This window comes from Ochotona curzoniae, unplaced genomic scaffold (assembly GCF_017591425.1).
Source record: "Ochotona curzoniae isolate NIBS_2020 unplaced genomic scaffold, NIBS_Ocur_1.0 contig_883, whole genome shotgun sequence".
NCBI lineage: Eukaryota > Metazoa > Chordata > Mammalia > Lagomorpha > Ochotonidae > Ochotona > Ochotona curzoniae.
In genome coordinates this window covers 66,719,669-66,739,503 of record NW_024466599.1, presented here as the reverse complement: position 1 = coordinate 66,739,503, position 19,835 = coordinate 66,719,669, and the positions used below count along the sequence as shown (strand labels likewise).

Below are 19,835 nucleotides of genomic sequence, written 5' to 3'. Positions count from 1 at the left end.
TGGAATCAAAAGATCAGAAAGTCCAAGGAAAAACCATGACTCCATGGAAACCCCTATCCCCCTAGTGATGTTAAAATCCAAATGCACAGATAAACTAGGTAGTTATTCTTCTAATTAGCACTTGTGGTGACTAATTGCTGTTGAAGAATCTAGGTGAAAGGTTTTGACTTTCAAGGATTCCTTCAGAATTTTTCTGCCATCATACAAGTGTTCTCTGAAGGGTGTTCACAAGATAGCCAAGAGCATTGGAGTCATAAATCTTCTTATGAGCAATCCATTCCACTCATTCTTGCAAAGTTTTGGCCCTGTACTAGGCTCATCTTAGTGTACTTCTGCAATATCTGCTCTAGAATAAATAGAAACTTGTATGAAAAGTTGAAACACGTACTGGATTAAGCAGATTGCTGTTTGTTGCAAGTTCACTTAAAGAATGCATAATATTAGTTAAGTTATATTTCTGAGACATAGGCTTACAGAATTTAAACGTTCATGTATTTTCTTAAAATCACAGTGACAATTATCCCCCCACACCGCCAAGGAATCTTTTGGAAAAAGCTTGTTGCAACTTGAGTTTCAGAGAAATGCTCACATCAGCTCAAACAGACCAGAATGTGATTGGAGTAACAAATAGAGCTTCTAACTACTCCACAGTCACCTGAAAATGTTATATTCATCTATTCATTGTAACAACAGAAAAGACATGAAGTGGCAGCTATTATTATATCCATTTTATAGGTAAGATAGTTGAGGAAATAAAAGGTCATCTTGCCAAGGTCATTGCTCATAAATGACCAAAATGAAATTGGAGCTAAGACAATCTTATTACTGCATTTCCTTCACATTTAACTATTTGACCCAATTGTCTTGCTGAAAGCAGTAAAAATATTAAAGCCTATAGTACCTGCCTTAAGGCTATTTATAATCTTAAAGTAGTGAATATAAACATAGGCTTAATGTAATGAGTTCTGGTTTCTTCGTAAAATGAAATGAAAATCGCATTTTGAATGTGTGTTATTTCAGTGCTCCACAATTTGCCTAGTTCTATACTCTTGCTTTATAGGGTCCGGAAGCTGAAAATAATCTTACCTTACGGCATTTGTTGCTGAGGCTACTAGATTTATGCTGTTGAAATAAAGAACAAAAACCATACTGCTGCTACTCCAAGTCTAACCAGGGGTAGCATTGCACTGGAGATAGGAATTTAAATGTCCATAGAACTGAAACCATAATTTAAAGTCACAGACTCCAGACTTTTCTACCACCTAATCTGTAAGGTCCCTCAGAGTTAACTCCTTTATTACCAGACCCAGCAACGCCTGCTGGGCACACACAGGTATACCGGTGAAAGCTTCGCACGGAGTTTTCACTTTCTCCAGGTTTTACCAGCTGCAAGAGAAGGAGGAGCCGGTGGGAAGTTAAACAGGTAGAGAACTTGGTTCATCTGAGGATGCCCACAGCTAAGGTAGAGTCCAGAATGCCGAAGGACGCGAGGAGAAGCTGCAAGCGAAAGCCACCTTGTCAGATAGGCTGGAGTCTGGGCTCCAGGTTGACGCGTTTGCCTCACGAGTCCCTTTCACGTTTTTCCTGACACAGCCCAGGCAGATTGTGAAGGTTTGCATGATCACTGGAGCCAGAACCACGGTAAGGGGTGGGGCAGGAGCCGGATCTCGGCGAGCACCAATGCCTCCTGGAGTCCCGCCTGCTCCTGCATTCCTAGAAGAGCTGCCAGCTCTTCAAGGGTTCCAAGCGTGAGCGCAGGGTGCACAAGTATAACCAGAGCTCGTCTTAATCACGGACTCCGGGGCCCCTTCCCCTCGGCTGCTGAGCCCTTTCCTGGCACCCTCTCAGGTACCCCCGCCCAATCACAACTAAACCCCGGAGAAGTGGAATCTCCACACAGCTTTCTGTGGGTCTAGCAGGGGCTTGGGCATGCTCAGTAGACTACATCTCTCTCTTTCTCTCTCTCTCTCTCTCTCTTTTTCTCTCTCTCTGATAGGGGAGGGTGGTGACAACTTAGAAGCGCTTGCGGCAGGTCCCCGCCCCCAGGATCAGGCTGCCCCTGGAAGGGGATAATGCCAAGGTAGAAGCACCTCGCTCCGCAGCGTCCAGACCTGAAGCGGCTGCGCCCTCGGGCCGAATCCACCCATTCCCCAGCCAGAGGACAGGCCCGCCGCTCTCCATGGTACTGCGGAGAGCTCAGCTCCGCCCTTCTCTTTCAGAAGGACAGCACCCGGCGTCACGTAACCCAGCCTTCTCGGGCTCCACCACCGCCTCTTCCTTCCTAGCTTTTCCCCTCTCCTCCTGCTCCTCTTCTTCACCCGCCCCTCCCCAGCTCCTGCTCCCCTCCGTTGCATGTTCTCCCCCTCCTGCACTCCTGGAGATAGACGCTCAAGCCTGGCGCCTCTGAAACGGCAGCAGCAGTCGCCTTATCCTTAGACCTCAGGAAATTCGCTTTGACCGATGCATGCTTCAGGCTCTGGCTCGAACTAAAGGGAATAACCGGGCAGGTAAAGCAGCTCACTTGGTTTGGGGAGGTGGGAAGGAGGGGTTGGGGCGAGGCAAGCTGGAGAAGGCTATCTTCTCTTGTTGTAACTGAGCCAGCATCTGCTACAAATACACTGGGAATGGATGGGTGGTGGGAGGGTGGCGGGTGTAGATCTTGGTTGTTTTTTGCATGAAGCCTTTTAAATGATGGGAAGAAGATGAGATGGTGGAACTCCGGTAGTAAGTTAAAGGCTCAATGCAGTGATTTACTGGCAAAAGAAAGAAAAATACTGGCAGGATGGAAATCAAAGCAATAAAATACATCTTTCCCTTGCTTTGCAGCCCCACACTGTGCCTATTCTTAATTTGTGCTGTAGATGCCAGGCACCAAGAAACTGCACTGCTATTAGAGATGGAGCTTGGTGACTGGGCGGGAAAGCCAGGGAGGTGTTCATTGGTATTGAGGGACTTTGCAAAATCCAGGAGCAAAACGATGTACACTTCTTAAAATTCTCCAAGAGATTTTGGGCTTTTTATGAGGAAATATATTGCAGGGGACATGGACAGGTGTGTGTGTGTGTGTGTGTGTGTGTGTGTGTGTGTGTGTTCATGTGTGTAATACCATAAACAGAACAGATACATCTGCAGCTAATGAGTGTACCGTATTGATTCTTACAATGACTTCAGGATGAATTTGATTCTAGAAATGGGGAAAAAGATTAATGAGGCTGTTACTCTGCTTTTGAATTACCGTGCTTCTTCCTTTGGCTGCAGTAAGGTTGTTTTTCAAATCCTTTTATTTCATCCTCTAATTTGTAAACTCACCAGGTCTTTCCAGCAACTAGAGAGAATCCCCTTTCTCCATATAAATACTCTCACACACAATGAGCTTCTTCTAAGAACTAGGAGAACCAGTTGACCTCCCTGGTGATACACACACACACACACACACACACACACACACACACACATTCTCCCTTTTAAAAGGACTCTCCTCCTTCCCTTAAAAATTGTCATGGTATGCATTAGTGGAAAAGAAGACAGGAGACAGGGATGAATAAAAGGTTATTTGATATATGTAAAATTAATAAAATAATAGATTTCAATAGTCTCTACTCCCTCCCAACACAGAGAGAGAGAGAGAAAGTGAGAGACAGATACAGAGAGAGAGAGAGACAGAGAGAAAATACCAAAAGGTTTTCAACACTTGAGTCTGGAAATGGGTTTAAGGCAGTACTCTTGATTGTAATGTTCAAGAACTATTTAGCAAATGACTACACATTTAACAGGTCTCCGAACACAGTTAAAATGAAAGCTTATTGATTATCTATTTAAGATTATTTTTAAGAACATCTTTCTTTGGGCTTGGCATAGGAGTGGACAAGATAAAGCAAGTGATGATGTGGGATATGAGCAATAATAAGTAACAGATTTTAAATTTATTTTACTCATGGACATTGTGTGTATTTGTGCCCACGTGTGGCGTGCACACTTGCATCTGTATGTTGAATGGCAGAATCAGTCATCAATTTCATCTGGGAGGAACTTAAGAGTGGGATCCGGAGCTTGGTGTATTTCAGCTGACACCTGTAGGGATTGCTCTGTACTGAAGAGAAATGCTCTTAGCTCCCTCCATGGAGGAGCAGCAGCACAATGCGGCGTCATAAATTACAGCTAGTTTCAGCTTATACAGAAAAAAAAAAGTGTTAATTGGATAGTGAGCTTCTGTGTCTAGGCAATAAATTTTGAGTGGGTATATGTATGCATGTTTCTGTCTATGTTGCATGGGATGGAAATAGTGGGAAATGTTGAAGGAAATATACAAAGCTTCTTAATGACCAGATGATACAACACAGAGGTTTTTTTTTTCTCAAATTTTTAGAATAATTTTTTTTCCTGGCAAAGTAATAACTTTGGGGAAAAAAATCAGTACATATGATTTCTGTACCATTTCAAGAACCTGTCAGATTTGGGTTGTATAAAGAGAAGTGATTTAATAGTTTAGTGGGTGATTCACTGGTATGGCTTTAAATTCTAGCATGCTAAAGTCAAAGCAACTGAGATGACATACATGCCTACTGCTGTAGTGACCACACAGATTTTTAAGGCCTGACAGTCAGATAAGGACTTGAAGGGGAGTTAGGTCACTATCTTGTTAGGCAAAATACTACATATTTTGGCCATATTTAGAGGAAATAATATTATGGCAGTTAAGATGTGGCCATTGCTCCCCCAAATAAAATCTGGCTCCAATTAGGAGATTTCTCCTGTAAAAGATTATTCCTTTGATTGAAAAGGAAGACTGCATTTCTTTGGAATTCTGGGAAATTCCCATCAATATTCCTGCTCTTTCTGAGAAAAATAAAATGGTAGGAATGCCACACAAATCTAAGCTAGCAGTTTCCTACCAACTGTTTGATCTACGTTGCCTTTTGTAAGATCTGCTATTAACTGAAATTCAAAGAGGTTGCATTTTTACTGTGTGTAAAAGCAGCACACAATGCAGGTAGAAATCTCTGAAAGGGCCTTTTTTTCCCTCTCCTCATTCGTTTTGAAAATTAAACTTTCTTGGAAAAAAGAAAAATAAAAAAATCACCATAATTAAATTTCTATTAAAAGCCTAGTTACCTATTAACAGTTACAATAAAATACAAGGTGTAATGGTCTTTTTTTTTTTTTCCAGAGCTTGGCTAGCAAACATTAGACCTTATTTGTAGGTCAAGACAAGAAAGAGAGAGAGCTCGCTCTACACAGTAAGGCTTATAAACAGCATACACACTGTATCTGCTTTCTATGATTCTAGAATTTTTAAACTTTTAAATTTTAATTTTCTGCAGATTTCTGAATCCATGTAAAAAGAAAATATCAAAATGCATCAACACACAGCCAACTGATACTTGGCGTCTTAGCCTGGCCTTGCAGAGAACAAAGAAAGGGGAGCTATTGTGATGCTCACATCTTACCACCTTCTGGGTTTGAGTCCTACTGTTGAGGAGGTTTCAAAGCAATCAAATCCAGCCTGGAAGGCCACTCACACGATTTCAGTGTCAGCTGCTGTGGTGCTGGAAGTCCATGCAGCAAGCCTTTGAAGCTACTTTGGGGTTAATAAGTGGTGTCCTCAAGAGGCAAGGAAGCCCTCCCTCCATCCTGTTCTACTGAGACGTTGCGTCTGGAGGAGAAACACCCGAGGCATTCAGAGCGTCTGAGGATACTGATCAATGCAGGCTTCTTGTGATTCCCTGAGAAGGGCGTCTGCTTCTGACTTCCCCTGATGTTTTCCCTTTAGCTGGTACCACTGGTGGCTCCTGGCAGATGAGGCTGTTTAACAAGTGAGGCATCTGTTTGCCCGCGGATGCCCTTCAACTAGTTCGTCGGACTCAGATGGATCAGTGATGTCCTTGATCTCCTGCTGACACCTTGACTGGCACGGTGCCCCACGAGTGTATCTTCCCCTTGGTCTGGAAGTTCCAGGGCTGCCCTGGACCACTGGGCTCACCCTTTTCTAGTTGGAAGAGGGCTGTCAGGGAGAAGGAGGGTTGCTGGAAGAAGAAGAAGAAGAAGAAGAAAAAATCTAGACCAAGGAGGGAGCCTCGTCCCACTCGGTGACGGCGCTTCCCCTCCTGTGACCGCCTATTTCTTCACCACGGTGTCCAGGACCATTTTGACCCTGTCGGCCCCGGCCTGCCCGCGCCGCACCCCAGCCCCGAGCATGGGGACGGCGCTTCTCCAGCGCGGGGGCTGCTTTCTGCTGTGCCTCTCGCTGCTGCTGCTCGGCTGCTGGGCCGAACTGGGCAGCGGCCTGGAGTTCCCAGGGGCCGAGGGTCAGTGGACGCGCTTCCCCAAGTGGAACGCCTGCTGTGAGAGCGAGATGAGCTTCCAGCTCAAGACGCGCAGCGCCCGAGGCCTGGTGCTCTACTTCGACGACGAGGGCTTCTGCGACTTCCTTGAGCTCATCCTGACGCGAGGCGGCCGCCTACAGCTCAGCTTCTCCATCTTTTGCGCCGAGCCCGCCACACTGCTGACCGACACTCCAGTCAACGATGGCGCCTGGCACAACGTGCGCATCCGCCGCCAGTTCCGCAACACGACCCTCTTCATCGACCAGGTGGAGGCCAAGTGGGTGGAGGTCAAATCCAAACGCCGGGACATGACGGTGTTCAGCGGCCTCTTCGTCGGGGGACTGCCCCCGGAACTGCGCGCCGCGGCGCTCAAGCTCACCCTGGCCTCGGTGAGGGAGCGGGAGCCCTTTAAAGGGTGGATCCGTGACGTCAGGGTCAACTCCTCGCAGGCCGCGCCCGTGGACAGCGGCGAGGTGAGGCTGGACGACGAGCCGCCCAGCAGCGGCGGCGGGAGCCCGTGCGAGGCGGGCGAGGAGGGCGAGGGCGGCGTGTGCCTCAACGGAGGCGTGTGCTCCGTGGTGGACGACCAGGCCGTGTGTGACTGTTCGCGGACCGGCTTCCGAGGCAAGGACTGCAGCCAAGGTAAGGCCCGCCGCCGCCGGCCGCACGGGGGTCCTCGGCCTGGGCAGGGCAGCGGGGCAGCGGGGCAGCGGGGAGGGCCTGGCCGGTGCATGGGGGCCTTCTTTCTCCTGACACCGCGTGGCAGGCGGTGGCTTCGAGGCCCAGGCCTGCTTCTGGGGAGCCTCTCAGTCTCAACCGCTTTCCACAGCTCCTCGCTTGGCGCCCGGCCGCCGCCGCCTCCTCTTCCTCCTCCTCCTCGTGGCGGAGCTGCTCCTTCTAGAGAATTCGGTTTCCTCCTGGGAGCAGAATGGCCTCAGCATTGTAGGGGTTCCTGCGCAGGCTGGGTTCAGTATTCTTGGAGCCCACCGAAGCAAATTACTAAGACTCCCCTCTAGTCATTTTATATCTGTCCGCCACCACGGACTTTGCCTGTAAGGGCAGACAAGGGTCTCCGAGGCTGAGCAGGAACTTGGCGGAAAAGCAGAACGCAGGAGAGGTTCGCTCGGGCCTTAGACTCCTGACAAAGCGGTAGAGAGCAGCGGGGAAGGAGAGGCAGGGACGGGGTTAGAGGGACTGCTGGAGGCCTTGCAAACCAAGCTGGGACCCATGCTTTTGGTTATGGACGTGAGGGAAGAGGGGCTGTGGGGATTTTCTTCATTAACAAGAGAATGGTTTCCGGGATTAAGGTTGGTTTCCATGGTTATGTCCAAGTCCAACACTCGTCAGATTGAGGTAGATTTTGTGATTTCTGTGGTTTCTGGACTTCGGAGACAAGTCAGCTAATGTTTTCTGAAAGCTTAGAGAATAAATAACAGGTTCCCTAATTACCTAATGTGTTGGAAGAGGGGCAGATTCAGATGGAGTTCAAGTTGGGAAGTTCTGCAGGTTTATAAATGGGATGTATGTGAGGGGGGATTGCAAGAGATTTTCAAAGAATATTCATCTGAACAGCAGAGGCCAGCTTGTGATTTCTGGGTTCCTGGGCTTCAAACAGTGTGGAAGTAAACAGTAAAAATCATCCCTAAATTTCCTATTTCCCATAAACAATTATAGCTGTTGAATAATATGGGAAAATCTGTGAATAGAGTATAAAGAAAAATGACATTTGCATCTGTGGTTGCACAGAAAGTAGGTGTCAGGGTTTAAAGAAAAGAGCTGATGGGTCAAATCACGGCAATCTCCCTATGGATAAAAGGCGTTGGTGGCTGAAATGAGGAAAAGGATGAATTACTCTGAGAACAAAAGCTCAATCAATGTGTGACTGTGTTTTATGGTATGATACCTTGAGTGTTTTCTTCTGCCTCCTCCCCCTTTTTTTCTTTTCTGACATCGCTAAGGGGAACTAGCCTTTGTAATTCTTATTAGACTTGGCAGTTCTCTCACACTAGACTTTAAGAGAAATGAGGACTTGATGAAATTTGTAATTGTTTCAGAAGCAGAGGGAGTTAGTTAGGAAGAAAAAAACTGGTGTTTGGGAGAGTTCAGTAATCTTCATGGGATTAGAAGGTGGAAGAAGTTAAGGGATGTTTTATTGCAGTTCACTTTCATGTGATTTATGTTTTTTATTTTAATTTAAGTAATTATAGAAGACTGTGTGTTTACGGCCTGTATGTCCATGGACATAAAACCAGAATTTGTAGTTCCATCTTACAAAACAGAATATTTTTTTCTTCTAACAAGGATAACTTAATTGTGAATCATAATTAGGATATTAGATATGATTTCTATAATATAGCTTGCAGTTGCATACCTTTGTATTGATAGACTGACATGAATTAAAAAATAAGAATGAGGGAAATAAAAGCTCTGATGTATCCTAGTGTCACTTTCCAAGACAGAGGAGGCAGTTTAAAGAAGGACACAAGATATATCTTACTTCCTTAAATTAGGACACAGATATGACATGGTGACAGCTTGTGCTGTGTGGGAAGATGTTTTAAGTGAAAATTTTTATTTTTCTGTGCATTTTTAATGGAGGGCTCTGGAGATTCTGCATAATCAGGAATAGTTAAAAGAAAGCATCTAAAAGTAATACATTAAACAGAAGCAGAATTAGATGTCTGAGAAACATATTTGGCAAATGAATCTCTTGCTATGAAGACGTCTGGAATTATAGGGGCGCGTAATTGAACAGTGTAATACCTAATATATAAGAAAATCTGAAGCTGTGAAGTAGGTGCATCAGGATCATTCTAGAGCTTTGATTCATTTAAAAAATGTAAGCTGAAAATAGAATGCAAATACCACCAGTCATGGAAGGGAAACAAAAGGCTGGCTGCTTCGGATTCTCAGAGTGGGAAAGGCAGAATCAGTCTTTCCAGTGGTCTTCCCAGAAGGATCGGCTCCATTTTGCTTATTTTCCCTGCTTCATGTGTGTCAAGTGACTATTGAATAATTAATTGAGAATGAATGCTCTTTCAGCACCAGTCATGTATTTATAGTTAGAGAAAGATGGTTTCTCTTCAGCTGAAGCATAAACAAAGCCCTCATTCCGGCCAGTATTTACACTGACAGCCACTTTCTTTAGGAAATAACTAATGTGAAAATAAATAATTTGAAATTCAGTGCTGAGAATTGGGGAAAAGTATAGGCAAGTGAATCATAAACACAGATTTAAGTATCTTTGTTTCAAGCTCTAATTTTTTTCCTTATAAGAAAAAAGTCTAACATTATCTTAGTTGCCTTCATATTCAAAATAGAGTAAGAATTGCTAAGAGGCTCTTCTCTGTTGAAACTCTTATCTAGAGTCCATCATGGCCTGCAGTGCTAGGAAGCAATTTATGCACCCATAACTTTCTACAATAATTGTATTGAATGAGCTCAGTTTCATCCTCACTCTGTTTATTCAAACCTAGCCAGTTTTATTTATTTGCAAGTATTTATGCACTGCTGGGGAGGAACACCACAGAGTTTATACATAACGACAAAGGTTTGGGTAGTGCCTGGGTAAGGGTAGACTTTTTTTTTTAAGATTTATTTATTTTTTCTGAAAAATCAGATTTACAGAGAGAAGGAGAGACAGATAAAAAGATCTTGCATCCTCCGGTTCACTCCCCAAGTGGCCTCAACGGCCAGAGCAGGGCCGAGCCAAAGCCAGGAGGCAAGTGCTTCTTCCAGGTCTCCCTCACGGGTGGGTGCAGGGTCCCGACGCTGCCCTCAACTGCTTTCCCAGGCCACAAGCAAGGAGTTGGATGGGAAACCTTGGAACATCATGTCTACTGAATTAGATTTTCACTTCATTTGGGTTGAGAATTTTTCAGGTTCAGGTTTATTCGAGAGAAAAAGATACACGCAAGGAAAAGTACCTGATGGAACAGAAATAATTCGTGTCTGGCTTATGTTCTCTGACCCTGAGGATCAGTCTCAGAATACAACTGTCCAGCAGTGTCATTTTTTCTGAACAATGTATGCTTATAGCTGAAATAGTTTTTTTCAGAGGATCATGCTCTTCTAAGTGCTCCTGGATCATTATCATTTAGTACATTCCTGCTTAGAATCACTAATATTTTCCTAGCATGTCGAAAGAGTGAGTGAATTCCATGCCTTAAAAAAAAACCATGAAAGCACGAGGAATAAGAAATACATGCTTCATAAGTTTTAGATCTAGGTCCTATGCATTTTAAAGGGCATGTATAGTAAAGCTGCATGCCTGGTTGTGTCACTTCTCTGTACTCTGTTTCAGTGACAGTCGGTGCTATGACAAGTGCTGATTTCATATCACTGCACGTGGCACTGTGGTAGGTGTTATTAAAGAAATCCCCTGCTCTGTGCAACTTTACTAATGTGACTGCAGAGCTACAGTCATTCTTGCATTAATTCAGTTAACAAATATTGACTGTTTCATGTGTTAGGGTAAATGGTAAGAAGCTCAGAAATAGTTCCTACCTTTGTAGACACTTTCTAGAGGGGAGGTGCATTCAGTTAAATCAGGGAGAACTATAAAATTGTGGAATGCACTTTGAGGAATGGCTGCCTGGCACTGAGTAAGCTGAGAATTGCATACGATGATTTAAATAAGAGAGTATTTGCCTGAGTAGTGATTATTAAAGTAGAACTTGAGGGATGTCACAGATGTTAGCTGGCAAACACAGCGATATTTAGCCTGGTCAAAGAAGAGGTAGATAAGTCTGGTGCAGGACATGGCAAAAAAATGCCCTTGCGTTTGAAGTTCTGACTTCATAATTAGCAGAGGAGTTGAGAGCAGACCACATAGGATCTATGCATTGTATCAGGTGTTTTAATTTTCACTGGAACAGTTCTGGAAAAAACATGGAAATTTAAAAAAAAATTCTATTATTTTGGTAATCTTTACATAGTTGATTAGGGCAGAAAGGGTCAAGGGCTACAGAAAAGTGGGTAAGATTATTGTTTCCACATTAATATTGTTTTCTTTTCTGTATCCGGGGTAAGGGAAGAGATAAAGGGAAAAGCCCCAGCCAGCCTCCCACCCTCCCAGGTCCCCGACGTGGGGCATACTCCGAGGGTCCTGCTCATGCAGTTTTGATAGTTCAACAGTTCTGAATTGCTGCCAATCTCTCCATTCCAACTCTCTTCAGAACTCTCTTTAGAATCCACTGGCTGACATAGTCTCTTCATAGTTGGCGTTCTGAGATCAGCAGTTCAGTTGGAGGGATCCCCAGAGAAACTTCGTCAGAGGTGATCCCAGACCTGATTCTTGGGTGTGCTTGCCAGTATAGGGTCTGGCACAGTCTGTCACCCCAATCAGCTCATGCATATGCTGATGGTTGCAGTTGCTGAGTCAGTTCTATTTCCAGCCCTGTCTAAAAGCATGGAAAGTTTATCATGTGGAAGATGAAGTAGAGGATGGCTTTATCAAATTTGAATTTCGAAAGTGTCACTGTGGCTACAGTGTAGCGAATAGATTGAAAGGGAGCCAGGGAAAGAGAGAAAACATTATTTTTGTTTGTCGGTCAACAGCATTTATTGAGGACCCAGTGTAAGCTGAAGCCTTCACTAAGGCAAGTGCAGGGTCCTTTCTCTGGTGAAACTAGAATCTTCATGCGTGTGGTTAGGTATAGAAATCTATGGTCATTCACTGTTTAAGATACTTTGTTTCCACAAGAAAAAGGAATGATCTGAACCCTTTTTTTGTGGATTGCAATGTGGTTTGTTTGAGTTCTACCTACTGAGTGTGTAGACTTCTGGAACCCGGTGGCAGTGGCATACTTTTTTACACTTTTAGATACCTTGATAAATGTCTTTCTCATGATAATATATGTTGTTTGCATCAATATGTTTATTGATTCAACACTGTAATGACTACAGTAAAGAAAATTCTATGTAGGTATCTCTAATCTTTTATGTATGCGTGTATGTATATAATATACATATGTATATATATATATAAAAAAACTAATATAATATTATATATATCAAAAACTCAGTTTTGTTACCTGTGGAATTTTGAAAACAATGAAGCTTACTTCATAGAACTTATGAAAATGATATATATGGTTTACAAATACCTTTTAGGACATCTCCTGGAACATATTAAGCATTTTATAAAGGTCTACTTGTTATTTTTGTTGTCATAACCATCATTACTGCTGATATCATGGGAAACAAACTCAAATATGGAACTCTTTCTATCTCATCCAAAAGGAATTCTAATGTCATAAGAATCTTTGAATTGCTCAGTAGTTTCAGCTTAAAAAAGAATGCAAACAGCTGGGTTCCAGTATTATATATTATATATATCTAGCTGTAATGAAACATATTTATAACATACTGTGAGTATTCTAACACAAAAACATGGAAAGTATCACCATGTATATTTCATTCTCATCCTACACTTAAATTGTGATTTTTGCCATCTAAATAACATTTACTGTATCATTTCCTTCAGAAGTTTGTATTAGTTTATCATTTGTGTTTCATAAGAATATTTTAATAGCTTTAGTAACAGAAAGTATCCATTCAATGTATAATTTTATGATTTATTTATTTATATTACAAAGGCAATATTAGAAGGATAAGGAGAGAGGCAGAGAGAGAGAGAGAAAAAAGAGAGAGAGTTCTTCCATCCACCGGTTTACTCCACAAATGATGCAACAGCCACAGCTAAGATTGTCCAAAACTGAGAGACAGGAGGTTCTTCTGGGTCTCCTGGGTGCGTGGTTCCAAGAACTTGGCCATCCCATATGGGATGCCAGTGCATAAGGTGGAAAATTGGTTGGCTGAGCCACTGTGCAGACCCCTGTAACTTCTCTTTGACTCCCTCTACAAGTAAGTGAAACTGAGTGAAACTCATGTTGCAGACAAGCTAGGTACATGTCTGATGTTCAAAAATTCAAGCAAGTTTTCATATTTTTGTTATAAGCAGATTATATTTTTAGCATACAATTATGAATGTATCTGGGAAACTGTGTTGCAGTTTTGAATATCATTGAGTGAAATATGGCAAGCTGACTTTTAAAAAATGCTATCCCAATTGACTGATGCTGCTTAATATTTCTATTATTTTTAGGTGCTATGCTGAGCCATGCTTGTTCCTAAATACTCATTAATAATGATATGGCAGTTGCAAGGTTAACTTATAAATTGATCCTTATCATTAGTATTCAAATTGTGTTCTACTGAAACTCTTGGTAGAATTTGCTATGCAGACTGTGCTTTTAAAAAAGTGCGTAACAGTATTTTATGTAACTCAAAGAAAGTGATTTTTATATTTTAAGACTATTAAAGTTAGAAAAAAAGTTGAAGTCATACTTTGTGTGTATATCTACTTCTCTGTAATTTTATGACTTAGTTCTTTTTCTATCATACAGAAGTTTAAGAATAGATAACTTTGCATAATCTTTGCTGAATAATAGGTTTTAAAACGTTTGAGTTATGGGCTTGACGTGGTAGCCTAGTGGCTTAAGTCCTCACCCTGAATGCACCAGGATCTCGTATGAGATTGGTTCTAATCCCAGCAGCCCCGCTTCCCATGCAGCTCCCTGCTTGCAGCCTAGGAAGGCAGTTGAGGACTGCCCAAACCCTTGGGACCATGCACCCGTTTGGGAGACCCAGAAGAGACTCCTGGCTTCTGGCTTTGGATTGGCTCAGCTCCAGCCATTGTGGCTGCTTGGGGAGTGAATCATCGGTTGAAAGATCTTGCTCTCTGTCTCTCCTCTCTGTATATTTGACTTTGCAGTAAAAATACATTTAAAAAAAAAGTTTGAGCTTTTTTTTTTCAATAAAAAAATCTTTAGTTTATTTAGAGCTCTTGAGAAACTGCATGGCTTTGGTTTTTGCTCTGGAGTGTGAATTCCCTGTTTAATCTTTAGCATTGGAATGAGTGTAACACTCAGATTCCTTTCAAGTCATATTATTATTTGTGTTTTCTTGTATAGTCAAAACATGGTTTGGGAACTGAATTCCAGTTGTTTCTTTGCCTCTAAATAGATGTTGAAAATTCAATACAGTTACTGTTTCTGAGACTTCAAAGTTGGAAACCAGTTATTCAAACTATTAATATGCTGTAAATTCCATATAATTTTCCTCACATAGTGTTTTTGAATAGATAATCATTGTAAACCTGAAAATTTGAAAGACATATCTGATGCCATCAGATTAGATGGCTACAGGACATGGAAAATGCTAATAGTAGAAATATTGAATGTTTATATAAGTCTGCATTTAAATACATTTAGATATATTTTGATTGTATCCATTCATATGCATTTGATTTGCTAGAACTTTCCTATTGATGTAAATACGTGGGTGCATGATAAGCCAAAATAAGAGGACACTGGTCCTCTTCTCTCTTCTAAATGAAATCTCAGGAAATCAACTATGTCATTCAGGACAGCAACTACATGAATGCATATTTTATGTTCTGTTTATATGAAAATAAAAAACAGACACAAGTAGGGGCCACAACAGAGGTTACCTTTTAAGTGGTATTGCCTAAAGTGGATACACCAGTGGACCCTTGGGTGTCATCTGCATGCCAGTTACATGGCTATATATATCTTTAGAGATTTATATGAGTAACTGAAAAAAGCGTCACTTAAAATATTCATTAAATAAAAACAATGGTTGCCTTTCATGATTACACTAGCATATTTAAGTTATACCTTTACACTCATTTTATATAGTATATATAATTATTTAAATTTTATATATAAACACATATATTTATTACATTTAGAGTAAGTGCATATATATTTATATACTTACAGAGTCATGCCTGATGGACATTTGTTGAAAAAATTTTAGACAACAAAATCAAAAAATGTTTTTAAAGATTTATTTATTTTTATTGGAAAGTGAGAGATACAGAGAGGAGGAGAGACAGAGAGGAAGATCTTCCATTCACTGATACACACCACAAGTGAACACAATGGCTGTTGTTGGTCCTAACCTGAAGACTGGAGCCAGGAGCCTCTTCCAGGCTCTTCCAGAGTTCCAAGGCTGTGGGCCATTCTCGTCTGTTTTTCCAGGCCACAAGCAGCGAGCTGGATGGGAAGCCGGGATACTGGGACACCACCCAGCACCCATATGGGATCCTGGTATGTGGAAGGAGATTGTGCAGGGCCGAAAGTCAAACGTTTTAACAGAAATCTAATGGTTGTTCTGAATAACAGTGATATCCATTGAAGAGTAATGTGAGAGTCAGTTGAGGGAGTACTCTTTTAAACATCCAGCAGCACCTTTAACTTGAATCATTTTCTGATATTTTGTATGTTTAAGATTCTTAGATATAAAACATAGGTCTCTTAAAATTTGCAGTTGTAGAATGGACATCCTGTCACACATTCAGGTAATTTAAATTGTCTAATTAGGACAAGTCAGCTGCATGAATTGTTAAGTAATTGAGTGATGAAGATGTTGTAGAAACTTAACAAACTCACTGGGGTCCGTATTACTGTTTAATAATGTCAGAACTCCTGTAAAGCTCTATAAATCTACAAAACTGCACGATTTGCTTATAAAATATTACACGTAAGATTATTTTTTAAAACTATATTGTTGCCTTTTAAACACTTCTTGAATATGAGTAAAATTTCAAATTATTTTGTTTATCACAGCAGTTGTTACTGAAATTACTGTTGTTTAGTGAGACAAAAATTCATTTTTGTGTGTTTTGTCCATTTTACCTCGTTTATTATTACAACAGACCTATTTGATAGACCTTATAAAAATCTCCATTTTTAATGATGAGAAAATTGTGGGTTACAGAAGCTCACTTGCTGAAACTCCTATAGGTACTAAATGGCAGATTTGAGCTGAAATTTGAACACAGGCATACTTAAGACCTCAGCAAGCAGCTCTATCCATTATGTGACATACCCTGCACATTTCACTTCTCAAACAGCTAATGGATGCTGGGAAGTGTTCGCTGGTTGTCAACATGGTACTAATTTAACTGGCTCACAATAAAGTCTAGAGATTTGAGGGTTGTAACGGACCCTTAAATTTAGTGCTATTTTCCAATGCCATGATACTGAAGAAAATAGAATAGCTTGTCAGAATTCATCAGACTTTGGGATCAATGTTGTGGCATAGCCAGTATAGTCAATGCTTGTGAGACTGGCATCACAGATGGGAGCCCGTTCAAGTCCTGCCTGCTCTACTTTCAGTCCAGCTCTCAGAGAACAGCAGCAGTGCTTGGGGACCTACCACCAGTGTAAGATACTTAGAAAAACTGTTGCTCAGCCCTGACCATTGTGGCCACTTGGGAACTGAACCAGAAGATGGAAGAATCTCTCTATTTGTCTCCCCTTCTCTCTTGTAACTCTCTTAAGTAAAAGAAAATTGAAAAACAAGAATTCTTGACACTTTTTCCTGTAACACTTGGCTATTTCTGTGCTTTACTGACGTAGTCATGATATACTTGATAAGTATCTGTTTTACTAAAAATAGTCTGAATATGCTGCATCTAAAGAATATTTCAACTCATTTTTCCTTCTGAATGAAAAAAAAAGTTTTACAGAATAAACTACACAATATGTCCATGCATTTCAGACTTTAGGAGCTAAAATCCTAGAAATGTAGAAGTCTGTGGTAATTCAGCACAGTTGTAAAGCTTGGTCCTGTCACATAGTTTGACATGTAAAGTTGCTTAGTTTAGAATGTTGTCACTGCTGAAGACCCAGTTGTGGGCACTTGATTGAAATTTCATAGTGGAATGATGGTATAATATTTCAGAGAAGTGAGTTTGGTTTTTATACACACATTGTCTAACCCTGAATCCCTGATTGCTTCTTAGAATTAGAAAAAATAGACTTTTTAAATGCTGTTTTTTGCTATACATGAGAAATTAGTTTTAGAAAGAAGGGAGGAAAACAACTCTGATCTAGTAACCCAAACAGCTGACCTGGACCCTGATCTAATTACTTGTGCTCAAAACAATCTGGCCCTTAATCAGAAAATAAGCTGATACCACCCACTTAATGGAACCAGTTGCTACGTTGAATAGTATTTTCTTAGACTGATTCTCAAAATTTAGAAGAGGAATAGCCAAGATAGCATCTTTAGCATCCAAAGATCAAAAAGGGTTTTCTGTGTTCCAGTACAGAATTGATGAATTCTTTGTGGCTGCTAATCCGTACCAAAGCAGCATTGAGAGCTGAAGAGGTGCCGTTATTCTTACTGCCCTGCACATGGAACTAGCCAAAGTGTTCCTGAGACGTTTGCTAGATTCAGCAGAATGAACTGCCCTAGTCCAACAGAGGCAAGGAAATTAAAGACTCGTGTTTTTCTCCTAAGTAATGATGTCTCTATAATTAAGCATGCCTGGACTCTCCTTAGGGAAATAGCTGGCATGGCGGCATGTAGCTTTAGCTACTGAAGCTCCTTGTCTCTAGTGCAAAAATAAATGTTTCCCATGCAAACAGTGTAATCATTTGTTTGAAATCATATATGATGCTTACAATGCTAAATATCTAATTTATTGAATTGAAACATTACTAAAACAGAAAGTTATATGTTGCATTTCACTGCTTGGTTGCACAATTAAACATGTCACAGGATGCATTTGTGAAGTTCTATTCAAAAGTCAGAAAAACTTTCAAAGAAATGAAGTATTGAAATATTTTAATAAGGCATGTACTTTTGTTGCATATATATATACAGAGAGAACCATTTATGGTACACACAGAGGACACACATGCATAAATGCATGAAGATAATACACATGTAAGAACATTGTTATTTAAGCAACAATTTTGAGATAAGTCTTGAAAGTTATGTTTCGTATTAAGCATCTTCAAATATGTGTTGGTTGAAATAACGTTAAAATGTGATTTTTGAGAAGTCCTAAAACATGTGCATTGTAAAATCTATGCATGAACTTCAAAATTTTTGCATCAAAATACACTGATCTTTTAATTCAATTTTATATGCAAAACATTAGGAAACAGAAGTGTGTATCTTCAAGGTAACACCTATGCTTCTTTGTGATCAGATAGGTCATAGAGATTTAGTATTTTTATATTAATGATTAACGTAATCCCAGCTATGCCTGAGATTTTTTTAGAAAACTAACTGCATTCAGTGTTGCACTGAAATTGTAATGACAGCACAATTAGCAAGTGTACCTCATTTTGATGGAACTTTCAAAATCTAGTATGTAAGTTACTGATATTTTAAAGAAACATACAAGGAAATTGAGGAGCTTGAGATTTGTGATGATTGAGAAAAGTATGTACTTCTTTACTTCTGGGCCTGGGTTTAGGTTGAAGAGAGCATTAGGAGAAAGGAAAGGACAAAAAATGACATGTAATCATCTACAATTAACCCACAAAATGTATAATCATGCAGTATCTGTATCTGGTGTCTGGATATGTGTCATTGGAACTTTTCCTAATATCTAACAACAACGATAACAAAATCTTACGTAGCTTTCCGAATAGTGCTGTTTTAAGTTCTGTTTGTAGATATTAAAAAAAAAAAAGTTTAAATTTGTGTTCATCTCATTTGGAGGAAAAGAGAGAGAGAGAGAGAGATTTCTTCTGTCTGTTGGTTCACTCCCCAAGGCTTGTCACAGTAAGAATGCAGGAGTGAGGATCTCCATCTGGGTCCTCAATAGATGGCAGGGCCCAGAGCAAGGGGGCCATCATCCGATGCCGCTCCTGGAAGCATAAGCAAGGGGTTAAATAGGAGCTGAGATTGGTTGCAGGCATCCCTAGAGATGGTTTACCCCACCAGACTACAATGCCCAGCCCTATTTTAAGCACATGAAATGTATTAATTCGTTTGTACTATTTATACTTTTAGCAGAAGGAGAAGCAGATACCCAGAGAGAATTTTTAAATTGCCCAAACTCACACATGAATTTGTAGAGCTGGCATACGACCCAAGCTCTGTGACTCCTGAGATCATGTCCTTGACTTTTTCTTTTCAATTTTATTTTTAAATCTCTATTTTTTTTTCATGGTACAGTTTTGTAGGTATAGGAATCCCTCCTTCTCCCTCTCCTTATTTCCCTACAAAATAGTAACTGACTGTTAGGTCAGGGTTTTACATATGAGAATTTTCCTGTGTTTCGGAGTTGTCTTTATAAGCCAGTGACATTTCACACTTTCCTCTCTTTTAAAGATTTACTTTATTTTTATCGGAAAGGCGGATATACAGAGAGGAGACACGGAGAGGAAGATCTTCCATCCGATGATTCACTCCCCAAGTGAGTGCAACGGTTGATGCTATGCCAATCCGAAGCCAGGAGCCTCTTCAGGTCTTCCACGCGGGTGCAGGGTCCCAAAGCCTTGGGCCGTCCTCGACTGCTTTCCCAGGCCACAGGCAGGGAGCTGGATGGGAAGTGGAGCTGCTGGGATTAGAACTGGTGCCCATAGGGATCCTGGGCGTGCAAGGCGAGGACCTTAACCACTGCGCCACCGCGCCGGGCCCACTTTCCTCTCTTTTAAAATTCCATTTAGTTTAATA

The 19,835-nt window shown here is 41.2% G+C and overlaps 1 protein-coding gene across 17 annotated transcripts in view; it reads left to right on the top strand.

Moving 5' to 3' along the window:
- Window positions 1-2,138: 2,138 nt before the first annotated feature.
- Window positions 2,139-19,835, top strand: part of NRXN1 (neurexin 1) — a 1,050,610-nt gene continuing 1,032,913 nt past the window's right edge. For 14 of the 17 annotated variants that reach the window (XM_040993726.1, XM_040993725.1, XM_040993723.1 and 11 more), the window contains exons 1-2: window positions 2,139-2,507; window positions 5,322-6,965. In XM_040993726.1, coding sequence (XP_040849660.1) covers window positions 6,194-6,965 — 772 coding nt within the window. In that variant the 5' untranslated portion in view covers window positions 2,139-2,507; window positions 5,322-6,193. Of the gene's footprint in view, window positions 2,508-5,321; window positions 6,966-19,835 lie in introns of those variants that run through there. The other 3 variants (XM_040993719.1, XM_040993709.1, XM_040993710.1) reach the window with 1 other exon arrangement.